The sequence below is a fragment of the Priapulus caudatus genome, unplaced genomic scaffold (assembly GCF_000485595.1).
Source record: "Priapulus caudatus unplaced genomic scaffold, Priapulus_caudatus-5.0.1 Scaffold123, whole genome shotgun sequence".
NCBI lineage: Eukaryota > Metazoa > Priapulida > Priapulimorpha > Priapulimorphida > Priapulidae > Priapulus > Priapulus caudatus.
This window is the reverse complement of record NW_014577184.1, coordinates 103,735-126,152: the sequence shown is the minus strand read 5'-3', so window position 1 is coordinate 126,152 and position 22,418 is coordinate 103,735. Positions and strand designations below refer to the sequence as shown.

General features: G+C 42.5%; 2 protein-coding genes across 2 annotated transcripts in view; one reads left to right on the top strand and one right to left on the bottom strand.

Annotated features, from left to right (window-relative positions):
- LOC106805677 (BAG family molecular chaperone regulator 3-like) overlaps positions 1-18,875 on the bottom strand; it is a 35,368-nt gene extending 16,493 nt beyond the window's left edge. Inside the window, exons 1-2 of the mRNA XM_014807366.1 lie at positions 18,480-18,875; positions 2,317-2,493 (exon numbers count right to left, since the gene is read on the bottom strand). Of these exons, the coding sequence (XP_014662852.1) occupies positions 2,317-2,493; positions 18,480-18,638 (336 nt within the window). The 5' untranslated portion in view covers positions 18,639-18,875. The remainder of the gene's footprint in view (positions 1-2,316; positions 2,494-18,479) is intronic.
- A 1,258-nt stretch (positions 18,876-20,133) lies between these two features.
- Positions 20,134-22,418, top strand: part of LOC106805676 (serine/threonine-protein phosphatase 6 regulatory ankyrin repeat subunit A-like) — a 20,576-nt gene continuing 18,291 nt past the window's right edge. The window contains exon 1 of the mRNA XM_014807365.1: positions 20,134-21,112. Within this exon, the coding sequence (XP_014662851.1) occupies positions 20,913-21,112 (200 nt within the window). The 5' untranslated portion in view covers positions 20,134-20,912. The remainder of the gene's footprint in view (positions 21,113-22,418) is intronic.

The following is a 22,418-nucleotide window of genomic DNA, read 5'->3' as shown; positions in this document are numbered from 1 at the left end:
GGCTGGCTACGCTTGCCCCACACCTTGTCGCCCGCAACCACTATACCACACCGCGTGTGACGAAATCCAGATATTATACTGTGTCAGGCAAACGTCCAAATCATAAAAAGAGCAGCAGCAGCGAGCAACGTCTATTATTGTCACGCTCGATCTGCAAACCTAACAGCACGGCTTCCACGGCGATGTGTCAGGGTTACTCGCCGAAATTTTTCACGCTTCACTGTCGGCTCGACCAAAATTTTTCGAGAAGTAGAAAAACAGCGACGACGACGCCGCACCAATTGCAGCGTAATGCCCTAAGTATAGCGAGAACGTAGTATCCTAATCTCGTCTCATACAGACAGGCAGGCTCCACCCACACAGCAAGCCGCTGGAGGCAACCCTGCCGATGCACAGGGAAGAGATGATTGTTCGTACACATTTTCAAACATTTTAAAAAACGTATTTCACAAAACATTTTCCTGGCGGTCATTATCAGAAACATTCTAGTCGTAGCATTTTAGTCGTGGTAGTTGTACGCTTTTTATCATAGACCGTTGACAGAAACATCGTAAAGTTACGAGAATGAAAACTTGCAGCATGTCTACGAATAATCCAATACCATCTAGGTAGCTCGCACAATTAACAAGTTATTACTAAAGAACAAAAAGTTAAACAACATTACTTTTATATATTGCTACTATTATATTACTAAACAAAACCAATTTCCCGATGCGCACATCAAAAACAAACATTCCATGGTGAACGTACACCGTGTACGTGTGCGTCTAAATTACATGGCGATTGCTTTCTTGTTTCCGACGTTTTGATGAGTCACGATGCTTGCGTCTTGCCCAGGGAAAAAAATATAATTTATTTTTCGGGGGCTACTTTCACAGCCTCGCGTGGATGAAATATAGCACTCTAAAATTTGTTTTGCATTGAACTCTATGCAAATTTACGGGCTCTTTTTGGCATTTCGCGGGCCCTTTTTGCATTTCGGGGGCTAAATCGCCCGAGCCCCCGGTATTTTTCACTAGTCTGCCATACCACGCCTTCCAGCGCGAAATAAATACGTTCTCATGCCATTTCTCACTGCAGTTATTACTTACACACGATGACAACCTCGTACTCACATAATATTACATCCATATGTATGCTAAGTAGAGTATGTGATCAAAATTGACAAGCAATCAGCGGCGTTTTGACAGAAAGTAACATATTCCTGTTATTCAAAGATAGCACGCAGGTACGACGTATTCCATCAATCGTCCTTCATGCCATATTATAAGTCGTAAGTATTATCATAGTGCTAACTACAGTCGTAACATTGCAATGTCGTGACAGACAACGAAACACTGAGTATTCCATGAATTCTCCAGGACCGTAGTAATAAGGTCGCCTTAATTTAGCGATTGCCAACAACTGCAAGATTCAGCCAAATACAAATCTTCATGCCTTGTATCATTCAATCTATTATCCACAATTAGAAACCACTGAAGTCAAATTTCATGTGTTTCTAACAATATAGACATCACAGATCAATTTCAAGTTCTTTTCAATGATCGAACGCAATAATAGGCGTATTCACACACAAGAAAACCCGCGAGGCTAATCGCGATGGAAAATACCCGAGATAATTGTGTTTGTTCTACACAGGCGGAAATATCTCGCTAATCGCCGAGCGGGATAATTCTATTAATCGAACGTGTCATGCTCACTGCGGATGTTGATAGCGATCTCGCTGGAATGAGGATATAAAATACCGGGATTATTTTCGCGAGCGTTCCACACACGCCGCGGTGCAAAAATCGCGCTAATTCCAAATAATCGCAGCCGAAAGTGCGATTTGGAGCGCGATGCTGATCGCAGATACTTAGTGGAATTTTTGCGTTCACACTTGTAAAAATCTCGGTATTTCGATCGCGCATGCAAAAACCGAGATTTGCATCCCGCTAATTCCGCCAGTGTGAACGCGCCTAATAAGATTATATTCGCAGGCCTTTCCAGAACCTGGAAAATACAGATTGAAATATTCCAGGACTGTCCCGTTTTACCAAGAACCTGCATCGAATACTGTGCACAGGACCGCTAGCCTGGGTACATGTAGGTAAGCATCTGCTCTCTCTCGCTCTCGCTCTCGGGTCGAGCTCTGCGCTCTCGGGCTCTCTGCTCTCTCTCTCTCTCTCTCTCCCCTCTCCTCTCCCCCTTCTCTCTCTCTCTCTCACTCTCACTCTCTCTTTCTCTCCTCTATCTCCCCATCTCTCTACGTCTCTCTCTACCCTTTTCAGCGACGCAGGTCGCACGATCGCACAGCTCAGCGAGCGCGAGACTTACCCGCGGCAGTGAGGTACCGACGCCCGGCCCGGCAGGTGGCGTTCCCACGGGCTGTTCGGGCTCTGCGTTCTGCGCGCGCGGCCTCGCCTGCTCGTGGTAGACGGGAATGCTGAAGTCCCCATCACCGAACGGGTCCAGCATGCCGTCCTTGGTGCGGAAACCTGGGAAGCCTGCCTTCTGTAATATAGGAACAGTACGTGTGCGTAAGGAAACCTGCCTTCTGTAACATAGGAACAGTACGTGTGCGTAAGGAAACCTGCCTTCTGTAATATAGAAACACATGGTACCGGTAATATACACATACCGGTATACTGTAATATAGAAACACATACACAAACATAGTAACATGGTACCGGGCACACTGCTCACCACCAAGCCCTAGCTGTATCTATGTGACTATCTATATGTGACTGCTTAAAGGAAACATGCAAGTATATATGTAGAGGTCACTCAAGGGCAACCTATTGCAAACCTGCCCACTGCAATAGAAACATAGTCTAGTCAAGCAGAGGTTTCCTGTATATGTAAGTGTCTAGGAGATGCAGATCCACCGCACTTCCCCATGTGGGCTTGGTGGGCTTCGATCATCACTTGCTGCCAATGGGTATAAAATTTTGCATTGAACATAGAACATAAAGAACATAGAACGATGACCAGTACGTTTCATGCTGTTCACCAAGAAGTTCGTCGTTTGCAGTTTAGATACAATCGAACCTGAAGGGTCACTCTTGATAATTCCCCCAAAAGTTTCCTTGATTAAACAGACCTGTGTCTTTTTAATTCACTTTGTATCTGCCACTCAAAGGAAATACCAAGAGTGCCCTAAAGCTACATACAGGTGTCCGTTCTATAAAGGTGGTTTCACTGTATATTTAAGAGGCATTCAAAGAGAATCAAAAGTTTTGATCCTAAACTGTACACACTGCACAAGGATCACTCAAGAGAAATACAAAAAAATGTCCTTTATATAAAGATCTGTGTCTCTTCAATAGAGGTGTAGGCCACGAACACAGATTTGTTGCCGTTTCACACTGGTCACGACGCTTGAACTGCCCGTGCCCAGTTGCCCATCTGTACATCCCCCCACACAGTCCGTAACAAATTAGTCAAGTGGAAATATTGTAAATCAAAAATAAAACCTAAATTTATATATTTTAATTTGTAGTATTTACCAATTTTCGATGATCATATAAGTCGTTACATATATCCCAATATAGACCAATTGTGTGTTGCTGGAAATCAACTTTATTGGTTTGGCTACATGGACTTTTGAATTCGGTCAATCCCTGAGATCAAAAGCGTATTTAAAAGTATGTACTTTTAATACGCTCTTGCGGAGATACAAATCAGTATTCGTACCCACGTGCACGAGGTTCCCACTGTTGCAGTGAAGCCACTATTAAAGCATTACCTTACCTAAACTCCACTACCCCTGTTACCCTAACAAGATCTTTCTATTATGCCGAACCCCAGATATATATATATACGGTTTAAGTAACAGCAGGAACTGAGAGTTGACCATGCAGACAACTATCGCACATACCAGAGGAAACTCTCCCCCGAAGCTGTTCAGACAAGGTAATTGAACTATCGCATCTCAACAACCCCCCACCTCGCCCCCACCCCACCACCACACACACACCCAAGAGCTGTGTGTACAATGATTCACGGCGACAGCTAAAACGTCCGACCTCACTACGGGAGCCGAATGTGCCGTCAGACTAGGAAGGATTATATTATACTCATAAAACGTGCGCCGAACAACGGGGATTATACTAAGCCAATACAGAGATACAAGAAAAGTATGTAGCAGAGAGTTTTGAGCATACAGTAGGTACACCTGTTAGCGTTTTATTATTGCCAACTCCTTACTGCAAGTTCCCTTGCGATGGAATGCGTCAGACAGAAGCAGTGAAATCGTTAGTACTAGTAGCTGGAGAGACCACATTCTAGTGTTTCCCCTGGCCAAAAAGGTCTGTGAGGTGATCAGTTTTGTTTTGGTGTGTTTGCGAGGTCCTAGCTAGTGGGGTCCTAGCTAGTGAGGTCCTAGCTAGTGGGGTCCTAGCTAGTGAGGTCCCAGCTAGTGGGGTCCGGGGAAATTTGAAAAAATGATTTTCAATTTCAATTTTCAATTTTTGAAAAAATGGTGCAATTTGGTGTATTCTAAGCTATTCTGAACACATTGTATGAGATTTTCGTCAGCGAGGCGGTGTTTTAGATAAATTTTTGTGCGGCGGCTGAGAATTTGAGCGAGGCGGCCTCCCGGGGGGCGGCCTGTCTCGCCCATGTCAATGCAGGGGAAACACTGCGTTCTACGTTATCGGCCATTTCAAAGGAAGACAGTGGAGCTAGATTAACACTGCTTCAAGCAACACTCTGCACACAGTGCTCATCTAAACTCTACAGACTACACATTACAGGCAACATCTAAATTTTTCTATGTTTTCTATGTACAGAAAACATCTACACTCTACAGATACTATATACACTACATGCAGACACTATCTACACTCTACAGGCAACATCTACACTCTACAGGCAACATCTACACTCTACAGACACAATTTTAAAAACTATATACAGACAATATTTACACTCGATCTACCGACGACAAAGTTCGGCAGTTTGAGGACCACACTCTAAACGTAACTCTCTACATGGGGTACCTAAACTGTACATGCAACGCTCTAGATGGAAAATTGCATCCAACACTCTACACAGAACACCCTGTGTGTAATATTCTAGATGCAAAGTTTACATGCAACATTTTACACAGAGAACATCACAAACTACCAACTCAGCTACTAACTTTTACTTCAGAACCGCGTTAAACATGCGACTGCGACGGATTTGACTTAAATTGACCGAATGGCTTAGTCCAAAAGCTTTGTTCCAGAGTCTTAGTTTTTCGATAAAAAATATTCTAGAGCTCTATTAGTTTGCGACATGCAGTCGCAAAATGCAGCGATGAAAACTAGAGCGATTCTTGGTATATTCTGAGTAGCCATAAAGAAACATCATTTCTGCCCACATGCATGCATGCCATAACTATGCGTAACCTGCCCCGGAACTAGTCGTGTACACTCTACACCGCGGGCCTCCCTCGCCCGCCCGCCCAACCATCCACGCATGACTTAGCATGACTCGCATGATTCCTCTCCACAGCACCCCGAGCACTGCGCTATATTAAAACACATGACACATGTATGCATTACAGTACACGCAGCATCAGCACACTCGTGCACATTATCCTGCAATGGTGAGGAAAGTCAATTGGTCTACCCTTCGATATTTAACGATAAAGATGCCATATGATCATACACATGTTAGATTACATGGTACCCTATTTACCCAATTAACAATTAACAATTAACAATTAACAAGGAGTTCTTAAATAGGGCAAATACTGACAAGGCAACACGTACCGTCATCATGCTGCTGATGATCCAATTGCCAGCTTTTTAAAGCTAGTCTAAATTTTATTTTATATTAAGACAAAAATGGATCATCGAATTGCTCCTCTCCTTTCCAACGTAAAAGAATAGGGGGCTTTACTCATTTAGTTAAAAACATGAAGTCGTTACAAGGTCACAATGCTTCCGTCTTCGTAAGTACTACAGCACGCAGCTAGTACGTGTCAAGATCCAGTCTTTAATCTGCTAATAATCGGCTGCATTCGATTTAAGATCACTACGTTTATCATCACGTTACTCGACTCTGGGACAGCATCGAGCTACTATCCTTGACTCTTCCACACACACTCACAGCAGACACGGAAACTCTACTGCATAATGCACAGCCAGCAACAGATGTGATCGACATAGCTGCACTACCAGCAGCTAAGAATTCACTTGTGCATGGTTATTTTTGGCACGACATAAGTAACTCAATCACTGACGTTGGGGCAACTGTAAACCTAAACTACATGTGGTCCGTAAATTTGGCAAAACGACACACGCTATTTTAAAACACGCTTTCGCAATATATATTTATCGTTTTTTCTGCCGCAAACATGTAAAACACACTGATTAATTATTTATCAAACACAGGTGGAAATCATGATCAATATTCTGGTATTAAACGTGTACAACAGATACCAGTTGTTTGCTCACGAGTACAAACAACTTGAAACTCGAACAGCGATCAAAAGCATTCTCGGTGCAAATACGTGCCTTCGATGTTCTGCATGTCCGAGCTAATTCAAATCATCTTGGTACTTGCCACTTACACTGAAGTAGCTTCGTGACCTTTGGTTAGAATTGGTGGTCTAGTAATTGCACCCAGGGACACGAGGGAATGAAGGCTTATATAGTTATACCCTTGAGGTAATCCTAACCAGTGTGGCATCAAAGCCATAACTTCCATGCATATTATATATATATATACACACGTGTGATAACAATCAAGTTTTCTCATTTCAAGTACACTGTCACAAGAAATCTTATATACACTGTACACTTTTTCAAGCTGCATGCAGTACATGCATCCGTTTGGTATGCATTATTAAGATTTGGCTGTACCATTGGAGGAACAGTGCATGTCATCATCGGGAGACAATAATCGGCGCTATCATCATCATCTACCCCTGATGTCATCGCGTTCTTTGTTGTTCAGCGCACCCGGAAACAGGACGTGCGACGCCGCAGAGCAGAACATCATGACAGCGCACGCTCCGTCTGCGGGGATCCGCTGACACGACCGCTCCTCCCCACCAAAAAACCGCACGGCGTGCAGTTCAACGAACAGTCCTCGGAATGCATTCACGCACGCACGCGTCCGCATTCACGCACGCACGCATGTACACACGCGCGCATACACGCACGATCGCTCGCTCGTTCACACGCATCATTGCACATACGTACGCATATAAACACAGACGTAGAGACACGCACGCACGCACGCACGCACGCACGCACGCACGCACGCGCGCACACACACACGTGCACACGCACGCGCGCGTAGACATACACACGTTCCGATGTCCGCCCGACTGCTCGCTAGCTAGAAAACAATCGCTATCACACACAAACTCATCACTCAAACCTCCACTAATTGTTTCGCATGCCATTAGACAGCAATGACAGCAGCAGCATCAGCGTAAGTAGCGGCAGCAGCAGCAGCAGCAGCAGTAGCAGTAGCAGTAGCAGTAGTAGCAGCAGTAGTAGCAGCAGCAGCAGCAGCAGCAGTAGTAGTAGTACTTAGTAGTAGTAGTAGCAGCAGCAGCAGTAGTAGTAGTAGTAGTAGTAGCAGCAGCAGCAGCAGCAGCAGCAGCAGTAGTACTAGTAGTAGTAATAGGAGCAGCAGCAGCAGCAACAGCAGTAGTAGCTCTAACCGATGAGATAATAGTCGTTCGTGGACACAACCTGCGCATGAGCTGTCAGCCCCACCGAACCGACAAATGATTATTTTACCATGTATGTTAGTTTTAACCATGATATGTGAGGGTCAGAAATACACGAAACGGTCACGATGGGGATTTAAACACACATAGCTTACGCACTCTCACTCTCACTCTCTCACATTTACACATACGCAACTCCTCTCTCTCTCTCTGCACGAAATAACCAGGGGCTCGTTGTTTGAAACATAGTGACTCGACGATAATGTAAGTACCATTAGAAACACATAGGAAAAGTTACGACTAAGGTCAACATTACGAGTAAAATTTTTCTGACACCGGTCCCATGATTTAAAACACGCGTGGCCCTTTTTCAAAGTACATACACCAACAGAAGAAAGTTAGCTAACATATTTTTTTAGCTATCGGGCTGTGACATTACGGTGTGACGTGGTTTAGATTAAAAAAACACAATACTCGTAGCTACTATTTTTATTGATGCGTTCCCAATTAAGCTGAACGTAACGATTGTTCATGACAGCAGTTGTTGAAAATGAACCGGCGCAGCCACAAAAGGCTATCAGCTCTGGAATAGAGCTAAATATTGTAGAATACTGATTAAAACCTAGAGCTATCTGTACGCACGGTTGGAGAAACCCAAATTAGTAAATGCGTATAGGCGCAGAAAGCTGGAGAAAAGGCCAGTCTGACTCAAGCTCAGCCAAGTCTCAGTTCTGTCTGACATTGGAAAGGCGCTTATGTTATTTATGCTTATTTCCTCGACAATCGGGAGGAATAAATCGCAGGGGGCCCTCCTATCCTTGCGTCTAGACATGGTATTCGACAAATCGATTCTTCAGCCAACCTCTAGGTCATTGGCTCCCATGAACACAGAGTCGGAGAAAGGTTTTTGAACACACAGGTTTTTGAGAAAGCTTCAACAGTTTTCGAGAGAAATCTCGCTACGACATTATATCAAGAGCTAATAATACCTATTAGCTCTTGATTATATACATATATGCATAATTATTATTAATGCATATTACGTGTAAACAGATATATGCATTGCTTTGAATTATTCATTGCAATCACATGTACGCATAAATACAATGTATAAAAACAGGTTTAAGAGGAATGTACGTCATTGAATCACGTAAGAAACTGTAAAATACTTCCCGATGGTACATCGTGTACTGATGAGCCAGGCGCGTGCTGTATAACATAAATATTTCTCGCTTCAGTGGTTAGCTACTCTACACACTTCAGCTTCGGTGCTACGCTTGCCCCACCACCTTGTCGCCCGCAACCACTATACCACACCGCGTGTGACGAACTCCAGATATTATTACTGTGTCAGGCAAACGTCAAATCATAAAAAAGCAGCGGCAGCGAGCAACGTCTATTATTGTCACGCTCGATCTGCAAACCTAACAGCACGGCTTCCACGGCGATGTGTCAGGGTTACTCGCCGAAATTTTCACCTTTCACTGTCGGCTCGACCAAAATTTTCGAGAAGTACGAAACCACCCAGCGACGGACGACGCCCGCACAATTGCCGCGTAATGCCCACGTATAGCGAGCACGTAGTATCCTAATCTCGTCTCATACAGGACAGGCAGGCTCCACCCACACAGCAAGCCGCTGGCAGGCAACCCTGCCGATGCTACAGGGGAGAGAATGAGTGTTCGTACACATTTTCAAACATTTTAAAAACGTTTCACAAAACATTTTCCTGGCGGTCATTATCAGAAAATTCGCTAATTGTCTGTAGGCATTTAGTCGTGGTAGTTGTACGCTTTTTATCATAGACCGTTGACAGAAACATCGTAAAGTTACGAGAATGAAAACTTCTAGCAATGTCTACGATATATCCAATACCATCTGGTAGCTCCGCACAATTAACAAGTTATTACTAAAAGAACAAAAAGTTAAACAACATTACTTTTATATATTGCTTATATTATATTACTAACAAAACCATTTCCCGATCGCACATCAAAACAAACATTCCATGGTGAACGTACACCGTGTACGTTGTCGTCCTAAATTACATGGCGATTGCTTTCTTGTTTCCGACGTTTTGTGCATGAGTCACGATGCTTGCGTCTTTGCCCAGGGAAAAAAATATAATTTATTTTTTCGGGGGCTACTTTTCAAGCCTCGCGTGGATGAAAATAGCACTCTAAAATTTGGTTTTGCATTGAACTCTATGCAAATTTACGGGCTCTTTTTGGCATTTCCGGGGCCTCTTTTTGCATTTCGGGGGCTAAATCGCCCCGAGCCCCCGTGGTATTTTTCACATAGTCTTGCCATACCACGCCTTCCAGCGCGGAATAAATACGTGCTCATGCCATTTTCTCACTGCAGTTATTACTTACACACGATGACAACCTCGTACTCACATAATATACATCCATATGTATCTAAAGTAGAGTATGTGATCAAATTGACAAGCCAATCAGCGGCGTTGTGACAGAAAGTAACATATTCCTGTTATTCAAAGATAGCACGCAGGTACGACGTATTTCCATCAACTCGCTTCTCATGCCATATTATAAGTCGTAAGTATTATCATAGTGCTAACTACAGTCGTAACATTGCAATGTTCGTGACAGACAACGAACACCACGAGTATTCCATGAATTCTCCAGGACCTAGTAATAAGGTCCCTTAATTTAGCGATTGCCACAACTGCAAGATTTCAGCCAAATACAAATCTTTCATGCCTTGTATCATTCAATCTATTATCCACAATTAGAAAACACTGAAGCAAATTTCATTGTGTTTCTAACAATATAGACATCAGATCAATTTCAAGTACTTTTCATGATCGAACGCAATAATAGGCGTGTTCACACACAAGAAAACCCGCGATGCTAATCGCGATGGAAATACCGAGATAATTGTGTCGTTGTTCACACAGGCGGAAATATCTCGCTAATCGCCGAGCGGGATAATTCTATTAATCGAACTGTGCATGCTCACTGCCGGATGTTGATACGATCGCTTGGAATGATGAGGATATAAAATACCGGGATTATTTTCGCGAGCGTTCCACACACGCCGCGGTGCAAATAATCGCGCTAATTCCAAATAATCGCAGCCGAAAGTGCGATTTGGACGGCGATGCTGATCGCAGATACTTAGTGGAATTTTTTTGCGTTCACACTTGTAAAAATCTCGGTATTTCGATCGCGATGCAAAAACCGAGATTTGCATCCGCGTCTAATTCCGCAGCAGGTGAACGCGCGACTAATAAGATTATTTCGCAGGCCTTTCCAGACCTGGAAAACCAGATTTGAAATATTCCAGGACTGTCCAGTTTTACCAGAACCTGCATCGAATACTGTGCACAGGACCGCTATAGCCTGGGTGCATGCAGGTAAGCACCTGCTCACTCTCGCTCTCTCTCTCGGTCGTCTTCGCTCTCGGCTCTCGCTCTCTTCTCTCTCCCTCATCTCTCTCTCTTCTCTCTCTCTCTCTCTCTCTCTCCTCTCTCTCTCTCTCTCTCTCTCTCTCTCACTCTCTCTTCTCTCCTCTTATCTCCCCATCTCTCTACGTCTCTCTCTACCCTTTCAGCGACGCAGGTCGCACGATGCGCACAGCTCAAACGAGCGCGAGACTTACCCGCGCAGTGAGGACCGATGCCACGGCCCGGCAGGTGCGTTCCCACGGGCTGTTGGGCTCTGCGTTCTGCGCGCGCGGCCTCGCTGCTCGTGGTAGACGGAATGCTGAAAGTCCCCATACCGAACGGGTCCAGCATGCCGTCCTTGTGCGGAACCTGGAAGCCTGCTTCTCTGTAATATAGGAACAGTACGTGTGCGTAAGGAACCTGCTTCTGTAACATAGGAACAGTAACGTGGGTGGCGTAAAGGAAACCTGCCTTCTGTAATATAGAAACACATGGTACCGGCAGCACTGGCTCACCACCAAGCCCTAGCTGTATCTATGTGACTATCTATATGTGACTGCTTAAAGGAACATGCAGAGTATATATGTAGAGGTCAGCTCAAGGGCAACCTATTGCAAACTGCCTACTGCAAATAGAAACATAAGCTAGTCAAGCAGAGGTTTCCCTGTATATGTAAGTGTCTAGCGAGATCAGATCCACCAGCACTTCCCATGTGGGCTTGGTGGGCGCTCGATCACCACTTGCTGCCAATGGGTAATAAAATTTTGCATTGAACATAGAACATAAAGAACATAGAACGATTGACCAGTAAACGTTTTCATGGCTGTTCAGCCCAAGAAGTTCGTCGGTTTGGCAGTTAAGATAGCAATCCGACCTGAAGGTCAGCTCCTTGATAATTCCGCCCAGTTTTCCTTGATTAAACAGACCTGTGTCTTTTTAATTCACTGTATCTGCCACTCATAGGAAATACCAAGAGTGCCCTAAGCTAATAGCAGGTGCTCCGCTTCTATATAGGTGTTTCACGTGTAATTGAAGAGGCATTCAAAGAGAATCATAAGTTTTGATCCTAAACCTGTAAAACTGCACAAGATCACTCAAGAGAAATACAAAAGAAATGTCCTTTTAATAAAGATCTGTGTCTACTCAATAGAGGTGTCAGCCCACCCGAACACTCAGATTGTTGCCGTTTCATCACTGGTCACAGACCTTGACTGCCCGTGCCCATTGCCCATCTGTAAATCCCCCACGACAGCCGTTAAGCACAATTAGTCAAGTGGAAAATATTGTAAATCAAAATAAAACCTAAATTTATATATTTAATTGTGTATTTACGCAATTTTCGACTGATCATATAAGTCGTTACAATATATCCAATATAGACTCAATTGTGTGTTGGCTGGAAATCAACTTTATTGGTTTGGCTACATGGACTTTTGAATTCGGTCAAATTGCCTGAGATCAATAACGTATTTAAAGTATGTACTTTTCAATACGCTCTTGCGGAGAATACAAACAGTATTCGTAACCCCACGTGGCACGAGGTTCCCAGACTTTGCAGTGAAAGCACTATAAAGCATTACCTACCTAAAGCTCCACTACCCCTGCACCTAACAAGATCTTTCTATTATGCCGAACCCCAGATAATATATTATAATACGGTTTTAAGTAACAGGCAGGAACTGAGGTTGACCGATGCAAGAACAACTATCGCACATACCAGAGGGAAACTCTCCCGCGAAGCTGTTCAGACAAGGTAATGAACTATCGCATTCTCAACAACCCCGCACCTCGCCCCGACCCAAAGCACCACCACACACACCCACAGAGCTGTGTGCTATACAATGATTCACGGTCGACACCGGCCTAAAACGTCCGAACCATCAAACTAACGCGAGGCCGAATGTGCCGTCAGACTAGGAAAGGATTATTATCTCATTAAAACGTGCGCCGAACAAACGGGATTATACCTAGGGCCAATACAGAAGATACAAGAAAAGTATGATAGCAGAGAGTTTTTGAGCATCAGTAGGTAAGCCGACTGTTAGGCGTTTATTATTGCCAACTCCCTTACTGCAAGTTCCTTGGCGATGGAATGCGTCAGAGCAGAAGCAGCTGCAAATTCGTTTAGTACTGAGTAGCTGGAGAGCACACATCTCTAAGTGTTTCCCCTGGCCAAAAAAGGTCTGTGAGTGCATGCAGTTTTGTTTTGGTGTGTTTGCGAGGCTCCTGAAGCTAAGTGGGGTCCTAGCTATGAGGTCCTACTGGTGGGGTCCTAGCAGTGAGGTCGCCAGCTAGGTGGTGTCGCGGAGAAAATTGAAATGAATGATTTTAATTTCAATATTTATCAATTTTTGAAAAAAATGGTGCATATTTGGTGTATTCTAAGCTATTCTGAACACATTGTATGAGATTTTCGTCAGCGAGGCGGTGTTTTAGGATAAATTGTTTGTGCGGCGCGCTGAGAATTTGAGGCGGAGGCGGCACTCCACCGGGGGCGGCCTGCCTCGCTCCATGTCATCAGGGAAACACTGCGGTCTACCGTTATCGGCCATTTCAAACAGGAAGAGCAGTGGAGCTAGATTAACACTGGCTTTCAAGCAGACACTCTGCACAACAGTGCTCATCTAAAACTCTACAGACTACACATTAGCAGGCAACATCTAAATTTTTCTCTATGTTTCTATTAATGTACAGATAAACATCTACATTACAGATCTCACGAAACTACTATAGCAGCACTATCTATATGCAGTAACAGGCCTATCTACACTCTACAGGCAACATCTAAACACTCTACAGGCAACATCTACACTCTAACCCAGACACAAAACTTTTAAAAAAATTCTCATATACAGACAATATTTTACACTGCGATCTACGCAGACCGGACAAATTCGGCAGTTTGAGCGACCACACTCTAAACGTAACTCTGCTACATGGGGTACCATAAACTGTACATGCAACGTCTAAGATGGAAAATTGGCATCCAACACTCTAACACAGAAACCCTGTGTGTAATATCTAGATGCAAGTTTACACATGCGCAACATTTTACACAGAAACCATGCACAAACTAGACACCACTCAGCTACTAAATTTTACTTCAGAACACGCGCGGTTAAACATGCGACTGCGACGGATTTGCACTTAAATTGACCGTACCTGGCGTTATGTCAAAAGCTTCTGTTCCAGAGTCTTAGTTTTTCGATAAAAAATATTCTAGGAGCCTCTAATTTAGTTGGCGACATGCCAGTGCGCGAAAATGCAGCAGATGAAAAACTAGAAGCGATTCTTGTAATACTTCTGGTAGCCATAAAGAAACATTCATTTTCTGCACATCGCAATGCATGCCATAACTATAGGCGTAACCGCTGCCCGCGGAACTGACGTCGCGTGTACACTCTACACCGCGGCCTCCTGCGCCGCCCGCCCAACCATCCAACGCAGACTTAGCATGACTCTGCATGATTCCTCTCCACCAGCACCCCCGAAGCAGTGCGCTATATTAAAAACACATGACAAACATGTATGCATTATAACCAGTACACGCGCAGCATCGCAAGCTGCAGTGCAACATTAATCTCTGCAACTGGTGAGGAAAGTGCAATTGGTCTACGCCTTACGATATTTAACGAATAAAAGATGCCATATGATCATATCACATGTTAGATTACATGTACCGCTACCTACCCAATTACACAATTAACAATTAAACTAATTAACCAGCGAGCTTCTAAATAGGGCAAATACCTGAACAAGTGCAATCAACGTACCATGTCATCATGCTGCTGATGATCCACTTGCCACGCTTTTTAAAGCTTAGTCTAAATTTATTTTTATAATTAAAGACCAAAAATGGATCATCGAATTGCTCCGCTCCTTTCCAACGTAATAAGAATAGGGGGCTTTACTCATTTAGTTAAAAACATGAAGTCGTTACACAGGAACAATGCTTTCGTCTTCGTAAGTACTACAGCAGCAGCTAGTACGTGTCAAGATCCGCTCTTTAATCTGCTAATAATCGGGCTGGCATTCGATTTAAGATCAACTACGTTTATCATCACGTTTACTCGACTCTGGGACAGCATCGAGCTAGCTATCCTTGACTCTTGCGCGACAGCACACTCACAGGCATGACAGCGCAAAATTCTGCTACTGCATAATGCACACCAGCAAAGATGTGATCGACATAGCTGGCATCTACCGAGCAGCTAAAAATTCAGCTTGTGGCATCGGTTATTTTTGGCAGCGACCATAAGTAACTCACATCACTGCGACGTTGGGGCAGACTGTAAACCTAAACTAGCATGTGGTCCAGTAACATTTTGACAAAAACGACACTAACGCTATTTTTTACAACGATCAGCGTTCGCAATATATATTTATCCGTTTTTTCTGCCGCAAAACATGTAAAACACACTGATTAATTATTTATCAAACACAGGTGGAAATCATGATCAATATTTGCGTATTAAACGTGTACAACAGATACGCAGTTGTTTTGCTCACGAGTACAAACAACTTGAAACTCGAAACAGCGATCAAAAGCATTCTCGGTGGGCAAATACGTGCCTTCGATGTTCTGGCATGTCCGACTAATTCAAATCATCTTGGTACTTGCCCCACTTACACTGAAGTAGCTTCGTGACCTTTGTTAGAAATTGGTGGTCTAGTAATTGCACCAGGGACACGAGGGAATGAAGGCTTATATAGTTATACCCTTGAGGTAATCCTCAACGCAGTGTGGGCATCAAAGCCATAACTTCAATGCATATTATATATATAATACACACGTGTGATAACAATGCAAGTTTTCTCTATTTCAAAGTAGCACTGTCAGCAAGAAATCTTAATATACACTGTACACCTTTTCAAGCTGCATGGCAGTACATGCATCCGTTTGGTATGGCATTATTAAGATTTGGCTGTACCATGCTACAGACGTATCAGGGAAAAAATAACATTTATTTTTCGGGGTCTACTTTTCAAGCTCGTGTGCATGAAAATAGCACTCTAAATTATGTTTGCATTGAACTGCTATGCTTTACGGGGGCTCTTTTTGGCATTCGCGGGGCTCTTTTGGCATTTCGGCGGGCGCTAAATCGCCCCGAGCCGCCGGTGTATTTTTTATCAGAAAACCTGATATATTCAAACTAACATAGAGAAACAAACTTTCCTCAGAAACAAACATCTAAGCCAAGGGCTCTTAATTATAACCAGTGGTCCATGAACCCCTTTGGTGTCCATGGATGGGCTTCAGGGTGTCTGTGAACGCCATTGTTAGCAAAATTTGTGTTTATGTGCTTATGTGCAATTTTCTGGGGCGGGGTCCGTAGCTTTCACCAGATTCTCAAAGCAAAGGGGTCCATGACTCAAAAAAGGTTAAGAACCACTGATCTAAGCCATACATCTGTATTTCCATAATTGTTATTAATTGCTGTTTAAGAAGTCACGTTGTGAAATTACCTTCAACGTAAGATACTTTATGCTGTCAAAACTATGCTTACCATTACATTTAATAAGGTATTTTGACTACTTAGAACTTAGATTGCAATGTGGAACTTTAAGTAAGGTGATATCAATTATGTGAGTGCCAAAGCTTTTCGTATTTATATAATTCAATTTCCCACGTTCGATCTATTTATTTTACTATATGAAATAATATTATTGCAAACATGAAAAGCTCATTGACCAAGGCACACGCAATTATTACCAACTATGGAGTTATGCAGTGCCTAGCTTGGCTTGGTACAGCCTATAAGATCAATACTATTAGAACAACTGGTCCAGCTAAAAGCTGCTGCCACTAGCATAATTGCACTCTAGCCACCTTATAATATATCACCTATAATCACTGAGGCATATATATTAGACCTACTATTAGCTATGTGGTTCATCAACTTTTTAAAAGAGAATAAAAAAATGACTAGTACTTATTGTAATTAATAACAGTTAAATCCCTATTCGATTACCAAACAATATGTTATTTTTTAATAGCAGGAAAATGATCAATTACAAAACATTTGAAAACAGGTTTTTGTTTTTGTGAAACTTGTGGCGAGTAAGGTCCTACTTTTGTTTTGAGCAGAAGCAATGCATATATAAAAGCAGTCGTCAGCCAGACATGCTATGTGTGATCACTGATAGCATGCATCTGTGATCATAGCCATATAAGTGCATTCATGACGAATGTTCTTCATAGTCTAAGACACTGTAATGAAGAAGCATCGATCATAAAAATCTTTATTGATCAAGTTAACAGATCAATATTGCAGATTGCGAGAAAAAGTTTCCAATTTGTTAATAACCTCATAGAATGTACGAGGATTCCAGTAGGGGGTGACAGGTGAGTATATGTTAGCATTCATTTTGATAAGGCCTCCCAGGTCATTTTGATATACTTTAGGACAATGATGGGCATTGGCATTAGGATTAGATTATGGTCATGGCTATGGTCATGATGTACATACCAGTGGCGGATCTAGAGGGGGGTTGGGGGCTGCACCCCCCCCCCCCAGTAAAGGCACTAACAAATGTTATCAGGAGTGAATAATAATAGATTAATATAGATAATCTATTATTATTCACTCCTGATGTTATGACACTAGTAAAATGGGGCCACCCTAGCACCGCTTGCCTTCGGCACGCCTTCACTCAAATATCAACCCCACGTCTCATGAAAGCTAGATTCGGCCGTGCATGTACAGCAGCCCTGAAGTCAGCTGACTTCATCCAAACTTCAATGAATCTCAATTTTACTAGAAGTCAGATTTACACAAATCATCATTGATCATCACAACACAAACCCTATACTTTTATTTCTACCAACTCCTGACTGCCTTCATCATAATGAAGATTATGTCAGAGGCTCTCAAGTATTAATTTATGAAATTGAGGTTGGTCACATTTGATGTTTTACATCTTTGGAGGCTTTTTTGTGTCTCCAGTACCAGACACAAGCTTAGTTTACAGGATTTCTTGAGCTACGACTACGAGGGATTCACACCAACAGTCACACCTTGACAGACTATCTAGATTCTAGAGTAGAGGATAGACGAAATTCACTGACCTGGCTGCATGTGTTTGAGCTAAAAGCCATCGGCATTCCAACAGATGTCCAAGTTAAATTCACCCACGCTAGGTACCACACAGGCACACCGACACTACGAAATAACTTCTTTTTTTACTAATACTAATAGTAATAGTAATACTAATAGGCCTACTAATAGTAATACTAATAATATTAATTATTTCTTCAGGCTCAGATTTTCTTAGAGGGCTTCGATCTCCACGGAAATATGATCAAGCTATATGTGCAAATAAATTACGTTATTTAACGTGCACACTGTAGGAATGCACAATAACCACTTAATTACTCTCCCACTAGTTATAAAATACAAAGTCGAAACTTACCATTCGGCTATACCGTTTCCTAGGATCAATCCACGTCGTGGTTTTGTCGTTGTGATTCACGTAAAAAGGCCACGCTGTTTTCTTATCGTATAACATTTCCCAACCGGGCGGCAATGGTTCGTTCTTGTATTCGTCCGGTAACATACTATGGAATGCCATCTCGACTGCTACTTTTATACTTTTATATGATTAATCCCGTGCTAAGTATCACAATATTCTAGACGGCTCGAGACTTCTCAAGATCCTTCTGGTACACTTCCATGACGAGCTTATCAGGAGTCATCTGATTGGATAAATTTTGCAACGACGACGAATCGATAAGGTCGTAACAAACTTCCCAGCAGAGCCACCTGGTGGGAATGCTCACATATTTAGGAAGACATGACCCAAGACAGGAAGGAAGGGTGTGATTCTTTAGTTTTAGACGGTTATAATAACGTATAATGTGTAAGGATGTGTTGTTACACATCGCTAGAAGCCTTATTGTCAAATTATTGCTGTATACGATAGACAGTTAGGTTTAAATTTCATAGTATGCACCCGCTTGCTAGGGCAACTAGTTGGGCGCCACACCACACGCGTTACTTTGTAATAATATTTGTAAATATAAATAACAACATTGTTGCTGTACACACTCACTATCACAGACACTTGGAACGTCTCAATAAAAAAAAATGTAAACACGAAATGTATTTACTAGTACTAGCAAAGTCTTAATGTTTCTCTATTCTATTTCGCCTATCTCTATAGGCTAAATTATTGGCATTGCCGATAATTACCCGTAAATGCCGGTCAAATGCTCATCTGCAATACACAAGTACACCGCACGCCCACCCTGTGCACAAACAACATGAATAAGAGAGCAGGTAGGAAAGCATGATCGCAAAATTTGCTCGACGCTCGTTTCATTTCACACGACTACAGAACAGAAACACAACAAACGGCCTCCATTTTGGTATCTATCTGTAGCTAAATGTTCACTTGTTCGAATTATAACTCTGTCCTTTGTTCTTACATACTCCCGCCAGAGATATCTTGTGAAATCCTGCAGGAAATGTTCTCTCCGTGAAAATGTAAAGAGGACGAGATGTCTGTTTATACACGAGTAATGGGGCGCATTGCATGCCGGGATGAGCTGCTGCCTGCCAAGCCAAGCACAATGCGCGCGGGCACGACGTCACACACACACGACTACAGTGATCGATCGAAAGTAGCGCCGTTAGGGATTTTGAGATGATACGTCCTCTACATTTTCACGGAGAGAACATTTCTTGCAGGATTTCACGAGATATCTCTGGCGGGAGTAGGTAAGAACAAAGGACAGAGTTATAATTCGAACAAGTGAACATTTAGCTACAGATAGATACCAAGATGGAGGCTGTTTGTTGTGTTTCTGTTCTGTAGTCGTGTGAAATGAAGCGAGCGTCGAGCGAATTTTGCGATCACACTTTCCTACCTGCTCTCTTATTCATGTTGTTTGTGCACAGGGTGGGCATGCGGTGTACCTGTGTGTTGCAGATGAGCATTTGACCGGCATTTACGGGTAATTATCGGCAATAATAGGTGAAATAGAGTAGAAAAACTTTAAGACTCTGGTAGTTAAATACATTTCGTGTTTATTTACCTTTTTTTTTTAATTGAGATGTTCCAAGTGCCTGTGGTCACTATTACTGCCAATAAGCAATATCCACATGGTGTTAGGTTGTTGCAAACGCTCATATAGGATTAGGAATGCAACACTTAATTATATGTAATGCATAATAAATATACATCTAATGATCTATCTATTTTCAGTTGTCCTGGAACTGTTCGAAGTTTTAAGTGTGTGGTAGTTGCTCGGCATACATGTGTTTTTATGGGGTTAACCGTTAGCGTTAAGTATTTGGATGAATATAAGAAACATAAGTCAAATCCGTCAGTGCATTTTGTGAAGTTTGGTTTCACTGTAGGATGAGGTGAGCTCTCTGACACGTTTATTGGGAGACACATCTGTATCATGAATATAATTGGCAGTAATAAGGAGTAATTAAGTGTTGCAGTACTTCGTTTCGCCGTATGCGGTTTCGAAACTGTAAACAAGTCAGTCAACTGATTTCTTGGACTGCGGATTTCAATTAGACATTTCTTAGTAACCAGCAGTGATATTGGACAAACCAATACGCGTTTGGCTATAAGGTAATGTACTAATTAACTACACAAGGTGCCAGTTACTGTAGCATTCGTCAACTTTGCATAATCAATGGGCCTATTATTCCTTTAATCATCCGCAAAAATTTCTTTGTGGCAGACGAACTATCGCCACGAGATCGGAGCAACCATTCCTTGAAACAGTACAGACGCGCGCTCTGCTCTCTGAATGCGGGGCCGTGATGTTCGCCTATCCTTGCGGCATCTGAGCTGCATAGCAGGCTGGCACGCAGGCGGAACGTAAGGATGGTGCTGCACGAGCTCCGCGACCAGTCTCTGCTGGTGCAAGCTGTCTTCCGCGGCGATGTCAGTGAGGTCAGGGGCCTTCTCTACAAGAAAGAGGATGTCAACGGCCAGGTGTGTAGCCCAGCGGCGGGAAACAAACGTCACGTGGCATCGTCAGATACAGTGGCGGTGCTATTCGATTTTACTTTTAGTTATGAACAGTAGGTTTTAAGGATGCGTTTTAGGCCTTTTTGTGGAATTGGCTTAAATAATGAAACGAATTGCTTAAATTATTTATAGAAATTAAAAAAACATTATAGAATTTTAGTAGGGAAGGGTCTGAAAAAGAAGTGGGTATGATTGCCTACCCCATCATTACATAGAAAAAAAACATATTTAACACAATAATATATAGAAAGAATATCGCCCTATAGCACAGGTAATCACAAGGAGGGAACTGCCAGCATACATGTAGTAACATGCGTGTTACTGTAACAACCTAGTAACAACTGCTTGAAATAATGTATTTCTACAAATCTTTAGTTTTTATTGAATTCGTACTTAAAGGACAATTGAAGTCAAATTTTTCTCACTTCTGTAACGTTTTTATACATAGAAATACATTCAATAACGTATTCCATTTCAAATCCGGCACCCAATTAGTAATAAACACCTGAATAGTAATCTAGGTCATGTGACGTCACGGCTCCAAGTTGAGCGACGCCATTATGTAAACATCGTGCGTGCGGTGGTTAAATATTCGATGTTTTTTGTTATTTCTCATGCTTATTTATCATGTCAAGACACAAATATGTAGCCTGTAAATGTACTTATATTTATGTGCATACATATTACATGTGTGGATAATGCATTCACGGTATATGTACATGACTTGCATAGATACATGTACAGATACATGTGATTCTGACCGAGTGTGATAAGCCCGGTGATCAGTGTACTCGCATGACTCATCTGGTCTAGCGTCAAACTGGTCTACAATAACCCTGGTCTTCTCATTCTCATGGCAGCATATACATTCAGGTGCCGTACTCATTAATTCACAAACACCACAAGAACACCAGTAACTATAAATTTATGTGCCACATTTAAAGGACAATTGAAGTCAAATTTTCCAACTTCTGTAACGTTTTTATACATACAGGTATAGAAATACATTCCATAACGTATTCCATTTCAAATCCAATTAGTAATAAACACCTGAATAGTAATCTAGGACGTGACATCACGACCCCAAGTTGAGGCGCCACCACCCTAACGTAAGTTGAGTGTTGTGTATAGGATGGAACCAGAAAGCGATAATTTCAATGATTCTAGTGATTACTCAGATGATGATGTTATTTATAGTGATTTACAGTTGGATATAGGTTTGAGCCTGAATATCCACAAGAAGAATTGGGAGAATTGTCTGAAAAAGCAATGCAGAGTCGGCACAAACATCTCAAGAATCAGAACAGTCACAACATGGCGGAATGGAAGCTTCGGTACCCGAAAGGACTGTAGACAAAT